At 50.9% G+C, this 17,428-nt stretch overlaps 1 protein-coding gene across 7 annotated transcripts; it reads left to right on the plus strand.

Annotated features, from left to right (window-relative positions):
- Positions 1-450: 450 nt before the first annotated feature.
- Positions 451-16,091, plus strand: RNH1 (ribonuclease/angiogenin inhibitor 1). 7 transcript variants are annotated; one of them, XM_063331296.1, is made up of 11 exons: positions 451-904; positions 1,808-1,910; positions 5,992-6,097; positions 7,816-7,986; positions 9,605-9,775; positions 10,455-10,625; positions 11,481-11,651; positions 12,154-12,324; positions 13,270-13,440; positions 14,687-14,857; positions 15,293-16,091. In XM_063331296.1, the coding sequence occupies exons 1-11, from the start codon at positions 851-853 to the stop codon at positions 15,378-15,380; spliced, it is 1,548 nt and encodes a 515-aa protein (XP_063187366.1). In that variant the 5' UTR covers positions 451-850; the 3' UTR covers positions 15,381-16,091. The 7 variants fall into 7 exon arrangements, with proteins under 7 accessions (XP_063187366.1, XP_063187367.1, XP_063187370.1 ...); XM_063331297.1 differs by having other exon boundaries at positions 1,811-1,910; XM_063331300.1 differs by having other exon boundaries at positions 646-776.
- The last annotated feature ends 1,337 nt before the right edge of the window (positions 16,092-17,428 follow it).

Genomic DNA, 17,428 nt, shown 5'->3' on the forward strand with positions numbered 1-17,428 from the left:
TAAGTGGACATACCTTCCATGCCAGGAGTCTTCCACTGTTTCCGTGGAAAGACATACACACACGATGCATTTCTCACCGGCGTTGTCTCACCAGTGTTCTCTCACTGTTGGCTTTCTCAGCCCCATTTTGCATAGTTTCCCCTGGACTTGTGTGCACCTCAGTGAGTAGGGCAGCCTGGTCCTGCTTTCTGGGGAAAGGGCAATAGATTTTTCCCAAAATGCCTTTTGTTGTCCCCGCAAAGTGAGGGCAGCCAAAGGGACAAGAGGCAGATAGACACTGATAACATCTTGGCATGGCTACCTGGCATGTAAATCTGCTTTTTTGCCAGTGCAGACCACTGTGTAGTGGGTACTTTGCCCAGGGCGGGAGGTCTACAGAAGATCCACGTGACATAAACTGCCCTGAAACCTCTAACAAACACTAGACTTTGTCCTTTGGAGACTCCTGATGTTGGCGGCAGAGCAGGAACCGAGAGCAGCGAAAGGCCAGCAGTGGCTGGATAGAAAATGACACCTTTGCTGTCGGGCTGAATGACAGGCATCTGATTTCAAATTACCTGGTGGACTGGGTGGTGATGCAACCCTCTTGCCAGCGTTCCCTTACTTCCTAATACTAGTGGTCTTCCTGAGAGCATCACACTAAGGACGAAGGGCAGAGACCTCCTTCACTGGTGGCATCACCCCACCCATCCACCTGCCAGGGAGCCTCCTGGCAAGCACTGAAGCCAGAAGCTGATGCCATCCCCAGGCTCGGGCTGGGGTTCAGCAGGTTCCAGGTCAGACCCAGGGGCACAAGGACTGTTCTAGCAACCCCTTTGTGTGTGGACAACCTTGCCTTTCCTGGGAGGGAATGGGGAAGAGGTGCACCCTCTGGCATTCAACTCTCTTCTGGGCACTAAGGAAGGTGGGTTTTAGCTCTTTGGGCTCTTCTGGTGGCCCGTTCCCATCTCCTCCAGAAGAAGGATAATCAAGGCAACGAGGGGGAAAACCTCTACTGCTCCCCCTGGGGTGCAGCAAAGACTCTGCCTCCCAGCCCTGTGCCACCATCTCCTCTGCCAGCGTCGGCAGCCGTGGGAGGGAAAAATGGAGCTGGCCTTCTGCCTCTGGTTCATTTGCAGGCTATTGAAACATTAATTAATCTTCACGCTGTTGAGGATTGGCGGGGGGGGAGAAAGTGGGTTACAAATTAGCATGCGATGCAGCTTGAGCGATGGCAGGGAAATCTTCGGGGAGGGGAAGAGCCCGTGGGGGTTTGGGAGGAGGAGGAGGTGTAGGACCGGAGGCCTTGCTTGCTGCTGAGAGGCAGTTTTTAGGGAGGCACGACCAGGGCTGTTGCCGGGGGACCCTTCCTGGGTGTGTGAGCATCCAGTTTGCGCAGGAGCAGGGGCCTGGCCGTGCCCGAGCCCCTGCCGGAGGGGGATCAACCCCCAGGTGAGGTGGCAGGGAGGCAGTAATGTGCTCAGCATCACTCCCTGTCCAGGCGGGACAGGGCTTGCCTGAGGAACGGAGAAACTATTTGCAAACTCCAGCAGCTCTATCCACGCTTTAGCACTGCGGTGGCCTCATTTTCAAATGGATCCTTCAATGGCAACTACTCCCTTGCTCTGGGCTAAAACCCGGCGAGTGGCTACATGATCAGGGGTAAGGAGTTAAAGCCACCTCTATCATCATCAGGTTTTGTGGGATGTTTTTATCGTCACTGAGCCAGGTACGATCGCGTATGGAGTGCGGCTCCGCGAGCCCCTGAAGAGCCGCCCTGGGAGGAAAAAAAGCCATCACAACCCGAAACTGCTTTTTCTCCCTCTAGCAGGCACCATGTGTACAACAGCAGAGGTTGCGTGGTAACGGCAGCAGGAAGGCGTCAGCCCTGCCCTCCTCGCTCCCCACAGTGCGCCAAGAAGAGCGAGGAGGTACGTATCCGCAGCAGAACCGGGCTCTTAAACTCTCTCAAACTTTCTCTTCTGCTTACTGGGGAGGAGCACGATTTTACCGATTTTGAAGCCGTGCGTGGCAGAAGCTGCTTTGTAGGGAACGGCCGGTTGTGCTGAATTGAACTGTTGTGTGAGCCAGGGGGATGGGGACGGGGTGTGTGTAGGAAGAAGAAACTGTGGGAGACGCCAAGATTTTGGGGGAGGCGGGAGTGGGGGGTGGGGGGTGGAGGTAAGTGACTCAGTAAGTTGCCTAGAAAACTCTCCTCGGCACTTCCAAACCTTTCTTTGCTCTGCCTTGCGAAAGTCTGAATGAGCTTTTACTGGGGCTAAAAGTACTAGGAAACAATAGGGAGACAGGGAGTAGCCGGTAGCCGGAGGAGGAAGCGCGGTGAGCTATGACGAATGCCTTCCAGCCCCAGCCAGGCGCTGGCACCCTCGCCCCCGCGGATGATGGGATCCCGCAGATTCCGTGACGGATGTGCTGACAAGCCGCTGGTCACCGGGACTGGGTGGGCGCAGCGGCACAGGGGAAGCCCGGGGAGGGCAACAGTCATCGCAGCAGCAAAACTCCAATGCGCCCATCCTCCATTGCTCTCATGGCTTCGTTTCAAACAGCTTAGAGGAGAGACCTTTGTGCCGGCGAGGTGCAGCTCGTCAACGTGTTGCGCTAATGAGGGAGAGAGAATAGGAGAGAAGGTGCGTCACAGATAGAACTGGTGAAAGGGATGGAGAGGGGGGACATCCCAGGCCCTCCCAGCTTGCTCCTGTACGCAGCCATCAGGGAGAACACTGAGGAATGGCTATTTTTGTTGGCGTTCCCAGTTCTGACCTCCTTGGGCAAGTACAAGGGGGGGTCCTGTCTCCCCTGGCCGAGACCCCCCCCAAGTTGCCTCTCCCCTGAGTGACCTGCATGCACCCGCATCCCGCTCCGGGTCCCAGCATGTGGCAGGGGTTGCCCTCCCAGCCCCAGTGGGACGGACACCTTGCCATTTAATGTTTGATCCTCCCATCCCTTGCGCATTCCCTTGCTACAGGGAATTCCCCCTCTCCCGTCTTGTTTTCTGCGTATCTGAGTGCTCCTGCTCTGGGGGGAGATGGGGGTGGATGGGAAAAAGGGGCAAGAGGGGAGGGGGGAAAAGGGAAGAAACAGAGGAGGAAAAGAGGGAACTGGGGGAGAAGATGAAAAAGAGAGAAGACACAGAGAAAAGAGGAGGGAAAGGGGGAAAAAAAAAGGAGGGCAGAAGGGTGGAAAAGGAACAAAAGAGGGAAGGGGGAAAGAAGGGAGAAAGGGGGGAAGGGAGAGAAAAGCGGGAAGTGGAGAGAGCATGGAAAAAAGAGGGAAGGAAGGGAGAAAGAGGGGAGAAAGGGAAAAAAGGAGGGAAGAGAGAGGAAAGGGGAGGAGGGAGAAAACAGGGGAAAGAGTGGAAAAGGGAGGAAGAAGAGGGAAGTGGGGAAAGCACAGGGAAAAGAGAAGAAAGGGGAAGGGGAAAAGAGAGGAAAAGGTGGGAAGTGAGGACGACACAGGGAAAAAGCGGGAAGGAAGGGGGAACGGATTAGGAAGAGGGGAGAGGCGGGGGAAAGAAGGCAGGAAGAAGAGAGGGAAAAGGCGTGGGGAGGAGAGGGAAGGCGGGGAGAAGAAGAAAACCAAACAAAAAAAAAAAAACGGAGGAAGAGAAAGGTAAGAGACGGGGACCGGGGGGGGAAGTGGCAAAAGAGGACAGGGAAAAAAAAGGGGGGGGGGGGAGAGAAAAGGGGAGAGAAAGAGGAAAAGGGGGTGGGAAAGGGGGGAACAGAGCCCGCCCCGGCTCCTCCCCGCCTCGCCCCGGCTCCTCCCCGCGGGGCGGCCGCCCCGCGGGGAGGAGCCGGGGCGAGGCGGGGAGGAGCCGGGGCGGGATCGTGGGGGGACCGGGGAGGGACACGGAGGTGGGACCGGGGAGGGGCCGGCGGCGGCGGCGGCTGCGCGGAGCGGCGGTAGGAGAGCGGCGGGGGCCGGGGAAGGGAGACCCGGGCGAGTTTTGCGGCGTTGGAAAGCGGGGGCGGGGGGGAGGAGGAGATGATGATGATGATGATGATGATGATGATGATGATGATGATGATGATGATGGCGGCCACGGGCACTTTGCTAGAAGGGTGACGGGACGAGGAATGGCAGCGATGGCGGGGGGGGAAGCGAGGGTTAGGACCGAGCCTGGTGCCCCGAAACGGGATTCTCCCTCCGCTGGCAGAGGAGCGCAGAGATTTATTTTTTTTCTCGGGGGGGGTGGGGGGGGAGGGGAGGAAGGAGGGAACCACCTCTTTTTTTGATCCGAGGGATTTAAAACAGGGAAAACCAAAAACTAGAGCGAGCCAAAAAAAAAAAAAAAAAAAAAAAAAAAAAAAAGGGAGGCGTTTGCTGAATTATGTAATTTGGCGTCCTTTTGCGCTGTTCTCTCGCTTATTTCCACTGGTTTTGGGTCAGGGCTGATTTTTAACGCGTGGGGCCAACCCACTGAGGACGTGGCCCCTGACTTCCAGCAGCGCTTTGCTGTGATTTTGGAAGTGGAAAGGCCAAGTGCGTACACGAGCTCTGCCGACGCTCTACTCAGTTTCCTTCGTGTGTTTTTAAGAGTATATACTTGGGACCATCCCTCCTCTCTTGGCACTTCCTCTCCCCACATGGATGAGGGATTTCTTGTGGATGAAACCTGACGTGTGCCCTCATACCAGCTCACCTTTGTGAAAAGCCTAGTTTGGGATACCTTTGATTTTATGGGCCTACAGGAAAGACGGGGAGGGACTCTTTATCAGGGAGTGGAGCCATAGGACGAGGGGTAACAGTTTTAAACTGAAAGAGGGTAGATTTAGATCAGCTATTAGGAAGAAATTCTTTACTGTGAGGGTGGTGAGACACTGGAACAGGTTGCCCAGAGAAGTTGTGGCTGCCCCATCCCTGGAAGTGTTCAAGGCCAGGCTGGATGGGGCTTTGATCAGCCTGGTCTAGTGGGAGGTGTCCCTGGTCATGGGCAGTGGGGTTGGAACTAGATGATCTTTAAGGTCCCTTCCAGCCCAAACCGTTCTACGATTCTATAAGGAGGTAACTGAGATGGGAGAGGACAGTGATGAACTGCAGTCAGTAACGCCTGGTGGTTTGGTTTTTTTTACTGTTCACATTCCAATGTGATAGGTCAAGAGATTTTTTTAAGTATTTTTTTTTTTAACAAATACCGTGTAGTCTGAGTCATGTTAGCAAAGCCAAAACACTGAGACTGCATTTTGTCACCTACTGGAGCACCGCCTTTAATACTGTTCCTTGTAGACTCAGCATAGAGCTCAACTACTGGCTTTGGCATATTTTTGTGCATGTTTATCTGGAGCTGCTCTGCACGGTGCTGTGTTTACATTGGTTCAGAAATGCAGTTTGACTGCAGAGCAAAAAAAAATTCCTGCTTACCAGCTTCTCTGTACGTGGACTTGCCCAACCAGAGTGACCTTTCGAAGCCTGGATATCAAATCATGGAGGAACGCTTCTCCCATCCGCCTACATTCCACCTCTCACATAGGGCCGCATGGCCAGCAGGATTTTTAATCGAGTCCAGTCAGTTCTCGTGCTCATCTTCCTCATTCACCTTCATTCTCTCAAAGATACCCTAATTTTAAGTATAGCTGGAGGTCCCACAATCAATCAGGTGTGCCACACTGGTAATTCTCAGCTGCTGTGTGTCCCAGTAGTGTGACAGTGAGAGAGTGGCACCAGTGCCTCTAAAAAGCTCATTCTGGTTAAGCTCCCTTGGAGGGGGAAGGGGAGCATCTTACTCTCGTACAAGATAACAAGCTGTTGCCATATCTCTCCAGGATCCGTGTGCTTTTGCCCGTTGGACGAGGGCCTCACTGAGTCCCAGACGAAACTGCTCCAACACTGCTGCCTTGTACTGGTGCTTGCAGCGGGCTGGTGTTGGAAAAGCACAATCTGTCCTCTTTGCACAGTGTAACTCATGGCTGAGAGCCGTGAGGGTTGAAGAGGATTGTTGCTTCTCAGTCAATGACAAAAATAACAGTTTTAAATTTTTTTTTCAATTTTCAGGTCTTATCTCAACTGTCAAAATGGAGCTTGACATCCAGTGTGAGGAGATGAGCCCATCTAGATGGGCTGAACTTCTGTCCACCATGAAATCCTGCAAAACCATCAGGTAGTAACTAGTTGCGTATCACCTCTGCTAAGTAAGAGCTGTTGTGTTTCTCTCCTGTGTTTTTGAGCTGCAGAACTGTTGACCCGTGACTTAGAAATTGCACAGTAACAGGAATGATTCTACCTATTTTTACCCAGAAAGCTAATTTAAAGGGGGACACCCACCCCACACCCTCTTGCAAAGTTTTTTCAACTATGCATAGCATCCTTTGGTATGAAGTGATGCTGCCCTTGTTCTATGGCACGCCACAGAGCACAGCTAGGTAATGTGGTTATTTCAACATTTGACCACTGTTTTGGTAATTCTGTCTTTCTCCCTCAAGAGAGGGAAGACATCTCTCTGTGCTCATTAGGTTGCACGCTCTCTGGGCTGCAGGTCGGATGCTGTCAAGTAACTGCTAGTTAATAGTCACACACAAGCCACATGCCATCAGTTTTTAATTCTTCACGTGTCCTTCAAAAGTACTTGCCTTGCGGGTTGAGCAAACCCGCGTGAGAGCCATCTCCTGGAGTGTAAGCTGTAGGACAGGGTTCAGGAGACTTGCTTCTGCACTCTTTCCCCTCTTCTGGCTGGGAATTCACACCCCATGGGCTGGTATCGTCCTGCTCGGGCTGGAGAGGATGGGCCACATCAAGCCAGCGGTGACTTGGAGGAGGTCAGGCAGGTTGAAGGGGACTTGCTTTTGTTTTGCAAAGGAGCTTTTTGCAGGTAAGCTTCATGGGCCTGACCTTGACTTCCCAAGGTCTGCCTTGAGTGGCAGAAGGCAGAAGGATGGTTGTCTCCTGGGCAGAGGCTGGGCTGTTCAAAACATAGTGGATGAGAGTGGCTGCGGCAGGGATTGTTTATTGGTGTTGAACATGATCCCATTAGGAGCCAAGTCTTCTTGCCAGAGGGAGGGAAGGAGAAGTGTACTAGAGCCTCAGTTTTCATAGTGTTGTCAAAGGAGAAATGGCCAAGCAACTTTTGGCAGTCCTGGCTGTGGTTGTGCCTGGGGCTGTAGGGTTCTTCATGACACTTTCCTTTTGCCCCATGTCTTTTCTGCCTCCCTGTGCACCTCCCTGCCTGTCCTGGGCTCCTGATCCCTTCCTTGGCTCTCCTTCTAATTCAGCTCCCCACCCCCGTCAATTTAGCAACAACTAGAAAAATGCTCATGTCCAGTGGGAGAAGCCACTGCCACCCTGGGAACTCACAGTTCCTGTGCTGAGAGTCACGCCAGAGAGAGATGGTGCAGAGCAGCGTGAGTCACCTACACGAGACCAAACTGCTGATGGGTGTCTCTGGCACTGGCTGAAGGCCCAGCTTGGCTGGTCTCAGTGGAGAACCAGTCTGACAGCCTGTAAGCTGGCCTCGGGTTAGACATGGCTTCACACACCAGGTAGTTTGTCGATATCAACACTTAAATGCAGGTGCATCCTCCAGCTGAAGCCATGCCAAGGGGGGATGACTTGGAGTCACTGCCCTCTTCTGTGCAGCACGGAGGAGGTCCATGGCTTGGGGAGCTGCTGTCGCAGCCTCTCCTGTGCCACAGCCCTGCAGAGGCAGCACGACCTGGTTTGGGCCACGTATCACCCAGGAGGCCACATGTGTACTTACAAAGGCATCCCAGGGGCTGTAGAGGAGTAAATCACCCACTAAGCCTTCACGGGGAATGCGGCTCCAGCCAGGGAGAACAGAGCAACCCTGAGGACTAAAGTGCTCCTTCTCTCCTCCTCTTTCAGGCTGGATGACTGCAATCTCTCCAGCAGTAACTGCGAGGATCTCTCCTCCATCATCAATATGAATCCGTCCCTCACCGAGCTGAAGCTGAACAACAATGAACTGGGAGATGCAGGCATTGAATACCTGTGTAAAGGGTTGCTGATGCCAAGCTGTAGCCTACAGAAGTTATGGTAAAGCCCCGTTGATTGTCGTACTCTAACATGCTTGCAAGTCTGCTGCAGGTGAAGCCATGAGGCAAACTCGTACGTGATGGTAATAAGAGCCGTGCTGATGCATCTCAGCAGTTACCTGGGTCAGATGGTTGGAAAACCCCAGTAGTTTTTATCTAAGTAGTATATTTATTGGAAGACTCCAGGTCATCACTCGGTCTTCCTTTGTCTTCCAGCACTGAGGGAAGGACAGGTAGGGTTTTCCCAGCCAAATGCATTTTTTCAGAGGGCTCTTCTGCCAGTTTTAAGCACAGCACTTACCGTCTGGTCCGGTTTGCTTGCTCCTTTCTCTAGGAGACAAGCAAAAGGGTGTTCTCATGAGCCTTGGCTGTCAGTCTTTTTGCACTCTACCAGACTGGCTCTGCCTCAAGCCTTGTCTTCTCAGTTGGGCAGGGCCAGCTTGATTCAAGACAGCATGTTTTGCAGAGGCACCAGCACCACATTCTAGCATTAGTGGGCTTCCCTCAGCAGCCATGGTGCAGGAGTCGTAGTCAAAGTCAGTGGTTCCTGACGCTGCTCCTCAGTGACCCTCAAAGAGATGCTGCCTTGTTTGATCAGCATCTCTTCTGCAGGGTACTGGAGTCCCCCAGCTCCTGAGGTGGGTCTAGGATCTTCATGACGCTACCTTGTAAAAATCCTTTGCCTTTTAGATCAGATATGCCTGCTTCAAAGTCCTTGTGCCCCCTGCAATGAGGACTCACCAACAAATAGAGGAAAAGTTGACTGTAAAGCTAATCAAACTGTAATTCTCTGATGGGACTTCAAGAAATAACTGTGATACTCTGTACTGGAAGACTAACACAAGTAATTTTTCAGAGAGTTTGTCCTAAGCTTCAAACTTTTCCAGATGCTCAAGTAACAGCCTGGATTAGGCTGTTTCAGTTCTGTAGGAACATAATTGTTCGTTGTGGGGATTCTGGTAAGGTGCCTTAGGGAATAAAAGACCAGCCAAACCCAAGCCAAACTTAGTATCACCATGCACACCACCTCTCTCTTGCTGGAAAGTCTCGTCTGATAACTCCCAATAGCAATATCAGCATGGTTCCTATGCTGCTACTCCCAGCCTGAGTGCTGAAGGATCAGCTTCATGGATCCTTCTTGTAGTATACCATTAAATTTCTAAATGATATTGAGGGATTTTAAGCCAAGTCGGATGAGATTTTTACTTTTAGCTACTGTGGATTCACATTTCCAGAAGGGGGCAAGAAATCATAAGATGCCGTTGCTTTAGCCGTGGGATAAGCTTCATGATGATTAGAACACTTCTATAAAACAGTTGCGGTGCTACTTAATGTATGATGGATCCTTCTTCTGCTAGAGGCGCTGTATGAGCGATTACACTGAAGGAAGGACGGGAGCTATTGTTTGTGCTACAGGTATAATAGTAGCTGATAAAATATTTTGGCACGCCTGTAAAATAGCAGTACTGACCTGGACGTGCCGCTTTCTAGGGGGTTACGCGCTGTCAGTGCCATGGTGTCCTTTCCAAGCTCAAACCTCAGCAATTGCATCTCTCTGAGGAGAGCCTCTGTAATTTTGGGGGTGCGTTTCCCTCACCCCGGTTACCTCTCCCCTTCAGGCTGCAAAACTGCAATCTGACGAGTGCCAGCTGTGAGACTCTCCGCTCCGTCCTCAGCGCACAGCCGTCCCTGACAGAGCTGCACGTGGGTGATAACAAACTGGGAACTGCTGGAGTGAAGGTGCTGTGTCAAGGGATGATGAACCCCAACTGTAAGCTGCAGAAGCTGCAGTAAGTAGTCCCTGGGGGTTTTTTGGTCATCAGACAGGTCGTGCTTGTCTTTCCCTTGAGACCAGCAGGAATTTTGTTGCCAGGTGTGGATTTCTTCCTGTTTTATCTGAAATTGTGTCATGCTTATTCATGCTGGTAGGTCTCATGGGTTTGTAAGAGCTGGGTATATATTCCCATAGGCTTTGTTTAGCCCTCCTGGCAGTGGTGGTTGTTGGTGCAGGACCTCTCAGGTGCCCAGGGAAAATCTGATTCCGATGCACTTGGTCCTTGTTTTACAGCTGAGAGGGATACAGGTCTATCCACAGCCCCCAGCTCCTCCTGGGAAGGCTCGGTGGCGAGACTGACTGCATGATGTGTTGCAATGCAAAACTCAGTCCTGTGTTCCAAGGCAGCCTGTGCCTTGGTTTAACAGAGGACTAGTGTAAAAATGGGGTGGGTAATTAGTCTTGCTAGGGTCCCCTGGGGTCTAGTTTAAGAATTAACGCTTCCTGAGATTATCAGGGAGATGCTGTTAAAAACTCGTATGATTATCTTTATTTTCATGCATTGCCTTGTCTCAATTCACCTTGGCATGTTTTCTGACCTGGCTAGCACGCACTTTTGGCACAGCTGATGCTTGCGGGTGGCGGGACGTGGTGAAGATGGTTGTTTTTCCCTTGCACTTCTTTTCTTCCCGCAGGCTGGAGTATTGTGAACTCACAGCTGACATTGTGGAAGCTCTCAATGCCGCTCTGCAAAGCAAGCCCACCCTGAAGGAGCTCAGCCTGAGTAACAACACGCTGGGGGATACAGCTGTAAAGCAGCTGTGCCGGGGACTGGTGGAGGCAAGCTGCAACCTAGAGCTATTACAGTAAGGAAGAGCCGGTTATCGCTAACTTCAACTAGTCCTGCTGCTAGTCATACCATCTGTAAGACACGAAAAATTATTGTCAGGAACGCATGACATTTAGGCCAGATTTTTTTGCCAGCTCAGATTTCTGTAACTGGAAACTGCAAGCACATGTCTGGGGCTTTCGGTTTTGTGGTTTTTTGACCTTTTTTTTTAGCAGGTGGTTCTGAGCTCACTCTTACGCCCCTTGGTGCAGTGTGAGCGTGTACCCCAGGTTAAACCTGCAATTACAAGGGGAGACTGCTGACCAGTATCTGAGAGCAGAAGAGCAATCACCCTCAATGGCTGCAGTTCTTACCCCTGAATTACCAGCCAGCTGAGCATATTTATTCAGATCCCTTTTTTGCTTCAAAACAGAGATGCTGGATTTGTCCTCATATCTGGGATAAAGCCCCTGAAGGGGTTTAGGGGAGAAGCGCACCTTGTTTTATCTTGCCCCTGTGCTTCAGCAGGGGTTGGCTGCCAGGGACTCACTGTGCAATACAGCCAAAAGTTGCTCTTAAAAGGGACAGTCAATATAAAGGGGGTTTTGGCAAAAACGATCCTTGGATTAATGGATGTGAATGGGTGGATCAGAGCAAAAATGCCCTGCAGCCTCCTGGGGTGCAGGAGCCGTGTGTTGCCTGACCCAGAGCCCATGTAGGATACCTGTACCATCTCTGAGCCTTGCAGGGTCTAAGCAACGCCCAGCTGAGCTGCACTGGTTTGCAGCAAGGAACCAGCCCAGAGCCCCTTCTCAGTCTGAACCAGGGGCGTTGGGGTGTATCTAACACAGCAGGTCTGGGGCAGCAACTCCAACTGTGCTTCTTTCTGCAGCCTGGAGAACTGTGGCATAACCAGCGATAGCTGTCGGGAAATCAGCGCTGTTCTCAGTAACAAGTCATCGCTGCTAGATCTCTCCGTGGGGGATAACAAGATCGGGGACTCTGGTCTGGCTCTGCTGTGCCAAGGACTGATGCATCCTAACTGCAAAATCCAGAAGCTATGGTAAGGGTAGGCAGAGGGTTACTTAAATCCGGTCCTTCTTGCAGCGTCTGAGCTATCTGCGTTGTGCTGCTGGTTTGCTCCTACGTGGAAAGTTTCTCAGTGACACCCCCTAGTGAAACAAGAATGTCTCTGCTGCAAACTAGCTGCTTCTCAAAACTGGGTGGAGGACACCATGAACGAGCAGGACTGCACTGGAATCGCTTAGATCAAATTCTGGGAAGAGGCTGGATGGAAATCTGTGATGGCGTTGGCTTGCCTTCCTGTTGAGTTATCTGTCTACTAGAATTGCATGTTCCTATTTCTTTTTTGTGTTACAAGCAGAGCGTTTGGTGCAACGGATGGAAAGTCAGGAGAAAGCTGTGTGGTGTGATGCATGAACGGGTTTTGTAAAGGGTAGAAGAAAATGAGATGATGTAACCAGAAATTCAGAATGCTGAAATAGGACTCTGCTTTCTAATCTAAGTCGTTCTTGGGGGAAAATAATATTTGTTCTTCCCCGCAGGTTATGGGACTGTGATCTCACAAGTGCTAGCTGTAAAGATCTCTCCAGACTCATCAGTACAAAAGAGACCCTCACAGAGATCAGTCTGATAGACAATAACCTGAGAGACTCGGGGATGGAAATGCTGTGTCAGGCGCTCAAGGATCCCAGATCTAAACTCCAGGAGCTATGGTGAGCCGCCGTCAAGTTACGCGTACCCACTGCCTTCCTTGGAGACCTCACTGAAGAAGAAAGATGTAGTTGAAGTAGTGTCCACCAGGTAGATCCTGAGTTGCAATGGTTCCACGAACAGCTCGTGCCAGTTGTCACCTAAAGGTTTTAGACTTAGAGAGCCAAAGGGATTTGTATTTCTAAACTTGTAGACACTTTGAAGATCCACCCCACAGTCATCCTGTTATAAGCAATAGGAGACCAAGCATCACTTGCAGAGCTTCTGTCTAATGTATTTTATTGTGTAACAAATGGCAGCTAAGAGACTTCTGAGGTTTGAAAGGCCTCGTGTAATAGCAAAATGAGTGCTGTGATCAGCTATCTCAGGTTCCCCACTGGGTCCAAGCTCTCTCATTGGCGAGCCAAAAGAAGGCTTTAATGACATAAACCATTCTCAGCATCCTCTCTGCTGACAGCGTCACCTTTTAGGCTCAAATGGTCTGGTATCGTGTGGCTGTGAGAGGAAAACTGTTTTTTCACCCAGAACTTGAACAAGCAGCACTTGAACTTTCCTACATTACAAGTTCAGCACCTGCCCCCAGCTGGGTTCTTCCCCTGCCCCATCGGCGTGGGAGTTGATGAGATGCCTCACGAGTGCACGGTGGAGCTGAGAGTGACTGTGGGAGCAGCACGCTTTGTCTCTGATTATTCTGGTGCTTTATGGGCAGGTGCCTTTCCGAGGTGCACACTCCAAGACAGACATCCCGAATATAAAGAGTGGGAGAGGTGCTGCTTAGAAAGGATTGAGCGGATGAGGGGTTGACAGGAGTACAGTGGTTGCGGGAAGGCTTTGGTTCCTCTGTTCCCACAGTCCGGGCCCCCGTGCAGCGAATGTGAAGAAGCGAACAGCACCTGATACTCTCTAGATCCCCCCACTCTAGATCTTATGTCACTTTTGCCTTGCAGGGTTAGGGAGTGCGGGCTCACAACCGCTTGCTGCAAGGCCGTCAGCTCCGCTCTCAGTGTGAACAAGAATTTGAAAGTACTGCACATCGGCGAGAACAAGTTGGGAGATGCAGGTGTTGAACTCATGTGTGAAGGGCTGCTGCACCCCAACTGCAACATCCAGTCCCTGTGGTAAGCTGCACTCTCCGAAGGCGTCTTCTCTCTTGCTGTGTTACCCTTCCAGGAACGGCGTGCAGAGAGAGGGAGACAGCAATAGGTGGTAGCATGGTAATTTTTTTGCTCACATGAAACAATTCACACCACAAACGGATGTTTAACTAGTCCACTAGCAAGTAGGTGTAAGCCACAAGTGCTTCCATGTATCCTGCCACTCATGGTGTCTTACAAGTACAGGCTGTCACCTGTGCGAGGGTGCGTTCATAGCCGCCCACAGGCACTCTCCTGGGTGCAGAATTGAAAGTTCATGGCGCAGCATACCTTCAGGATCGAAAGCAGTGTGGGGAGGCTGGAGGGATCATGCTTTATTCTGCGAGGAGCCAGCTCACTGTAGAGCTTCCCATACCCTTCTCTGAGATGGGACTCTTAGATGGAGACAGTGCTGGTCCAGGTCTGGTGTGCTAATTCCTGTGCCTGCCAGTCGCAGTGCAAAACCTGCCTGAATTCACCAGTTGCCTCCTTTCCATGGTCTCTACAGATGCCAGTGCAAGTGCTGGGCCAGCCTCACCAGTAGGAGCAGGAGGCCAGCTAGAACATCACTTCCAGCCCTGTGGTGGGACTCATCTTCCTCATCTGCCCGTGCCCTTCCCAGGCGGGCACCAAGCTCTGGACTGGTGTGGCTGCGGTCTGCATGATGCTCAGGGCACCGTGCTTGTCTCCTCCATGCCATTTGACAAAAGCCGGAGCTGTGCTCCGATGCCCCCAATGCTCACAGTGAATGAGCTGAGCAGATGAGTTGTGGGAGACATCAGTAAGACTTGAAGTCTCTGCCCAGAAAGATGTATTTGCTAACCAGTTGAAGCTTGGCTCTCAGCTGAGAGGCCTCAGTTGCCCTTTTTAGATAGATGGTTACAAGTTTCAAGTAAGAAACTTTAGAGATGATTTATGATCAGTTTACACCAAAGAGAAGGTTATGTGTGATGTTGAAGTGGGAATATCTTCTTACGGTCCCTTCTCCACCCATAGCCACAAACCATAAAGCTTTAGGAAGGACTTTTAGGTGCTCAGCAGTCAGCAGAAGGATGGCTGTCTCTGTGAGAAGACCACAGACCATCCCCTGCTGATATCTCAGACATGCCAGCCTAGCAGGGATCTCTGGTCCATGCTAGGGATGTCCGCACCTGCTGTCCGAGTGTGGGCTGGTGGGCTGGTCTCTGGAGCTATCACTGACCGCACTGGCCTCTCCATCCTCTCCCCACAGGCTGGGTAACTGCGATATCACGGCAGCCTGCTGTGCAAGCCTCGCCACCGTCATGGTCACCAAGCAGTGCCTTACCGAGCTGGACCTGAGCTACAACTCTCTGGAAGATGAAGGCATCAGGAAGATCTGTGAAGCCTTGAGGAATCCCAGCTGCAACCTGCAGCAGTTAATGTGAGAGATGTTTCTGGTCCTGATTGCATTCCTCCTGGGAGGCGGTGAGCTCCAGTGAGCTTGGGGGGCTGTGGGGAGGGGGCCCCGAGCACCGGCTCTCTAGGAATTGCACCTGAAGGTAACTGGTCACCCAGGGGGGTTCAAATGCCATCCGCATGTTGCAAAACACTCCTTGTCCCTTCCAAGCAATGTCACCACAGTGCATTGATCTGCTTTGGTCCATAGGGCCCAAGAACAAGGAGATGGTGTGCTGAGGAGGGAGTAATAGGGTTTTATATGTTGTAAGGCACATTTCTGGCTGTTGTGCCAGACTCTCCAACATAGATGGGGCCCTTCCTGTTATATGATCTTCCCATACCGGCGATTTGTGCATCTTTCTCTTTCCTTAATGGGAGGATGCTCACTAATCCAGCTTTCCTTTTTGTTTGGGTGTAGTTTGTATGATATTTTCTGGAGTTCTGAAGTGGATGATGAACTGAGAGCCCTAGAAGAGTCCAAGCCTGAAGTGAAGATCATTTCATGAGTGGTGACTGCCTGCAGAGCAACGTCAAAACAACGTCCTTTTCTTAATCTGAACTGTTTAATACATAAAGCTAATTAACTTAATAGAGAACTTGCTTTGTACCAAAAACGTTTGTGGATTCCCTGAGTGGGTGTCCGGGGAGCTGATCAACCTTCGGTGCATCTCTGGATGTACTAACTCTGAGGCTTGTGAAAACGTTGTACATTTTCACTGCAGCATTACTATCCTTGAAATAAACAAATACTGGGCATCTTCTAGAAGTGGGTCTTTACCCTTTAGGAGCTCTTTAATCCTATAATCCCTTCTAACGCGTTAGTCAGGCTTTAAAGAGAGCTCTTTTCCAAAGGCAGGAGGAGAACTACCTACTGTATTATTACGGGGTGGTGCTTTCACCAGGTTTCTGGGGAAGGCTTTCCAAAAAAATAATAATTTTTTTTTTTTTTAAATCCACAATGGAGCTCTCCCCTGCCTTTCCCTAGAAGAGATCTTGGAGAAGCAGGGGTGGCCAAGGCACTAGAGAAGAAAGAAAGGAAGGAGTGGCTGTTCAGCAACGTAACTTCAAAATTGGTGTCCCTTGAAAAGTGATTTTCCTACAAACAAAAGATGCTGTGTGCATTTCTGCTAGTACAGGAAATGATTAAATGGTTTGATATGTTTGCTCTGGCAAGAGTGGTTCTACAGGAACTTTAATAAAGTCTGTTTGCAAATAAATGCTTTGTTTTTCTACTTGTAAAAAGAAAAAATAAGATATATCTGTATATTTCTCCTTTAAGACCATCCTTCTATAGTTCTCCTTTAAGACCAGTCCATCACTTCTGAACTACAATACTACTCATACCATGTTTTATATGTTTGCTCTTGGTAAGTTCCTAGCTGAAGCATATCAGGAGAAGATCTTAGTCAAGGCCTTATGTGGAGGGCAAGCCTAGAAGACATTCCCCTGGTTTCAGGGGACACTGACTGGGTTTTCTTGTGCAGTCAGAGTTTTAATAAACCTTGTTCCATGGGAGAACGCAGCCCTTGTTGCATTCCTAAAACATGGAGGAACAATTGTAGCTTTAAAAATGTAGGAAGCAAACCTGGCATCACCCTGGGGTGGCCTTGCAGGAGGAATGCCAAAAAAAATAATGTTCCCCAACATCTGTCTTCCTAGAACAGTCACCTGCAAATCCTCCCTGAACACCCAAGCTGAAGGTGTCCTCCCGGCTTTGCCCTGCGGTGCTCGCAGTTCATCCCATAGAGGCTGTAACTGGCTTTTCTTTGACTTAAAGAAAGCTTTGACCTAAGCATAGTTTCTATGGTAGCCTTCAAAAATCTTAAATGGTGCTCAGGAAGTGTCTTGTGTCTTCAGGCAGGTGTGAAGGATAGAATTTGGTTTTTTTCTCAACACACGTCTCTCCTGAGGCTGTCCAAAGTGCTATAAAAACACTCCTTTTTGCTTCAAGAGCCATTTGGTCTTCTCTGTTGAGGGCAGAAGCAGTTCTTGTGTTTAGAAACCTACCTGTCCCGAGGAGCTCTTAAATAGGCTTTTCACATTCATGGTCTCTCCTGGAATTGGCGTCTGTGGGCTTGTTTCAAGCTGTGGGAGAAGATAGGGCTGGAGAGGGGCAAGAGCACTTGTAGGGGGAGCCACAATAATCAGGCAGCTGGCTGGCTGTAAAGACAGCACTCTAAAAAAATTAAGCAAACATTAGAAGGGGGTTTCCGAGAGTACCTGGTGTGGTGGATCGATGAGGATGTCCGAGAGGGAAGTGGAGGTGCTCCTGGGCTGCTCCCAAAGCAGGTCGTGGTCAGGCGGGGTGAAGGTGAGAGAGTTTGCAGGCAAATCCTCCCTCAGCCCCACCTCGCCATCAGGACGGGCTGAGGAGTGCGTCAACCGAAGTCAAACCTGGGCCAACTCGCCAGCAGCCGTGCGTCGCCAGGACATGTTCCCCGCAGCATCCCCCATGCTGGCTACCCAGGGGGTGGCACTCTCCCCTCGCACTGCAGACCAGGACACCGCTGCTGCTGCCGCTGCTGCTGCTGGCCTCTGGCACCGACGCCTGGAA

This window comes from Chroicocephalus ridibundus, chromosome 4, assembly GCF_963924245.1.
Source record: "Chroicocephalus ridibundus chromosome 4, bChrRid1.1, whole genome shotgun sequence".
Lineage (NCBI taxonomy): Eukaryota > Metazoa > Chordata > Aves > Charadriiformes > Laridae > Chroicocephalus > Chroicocephalus ridibundus.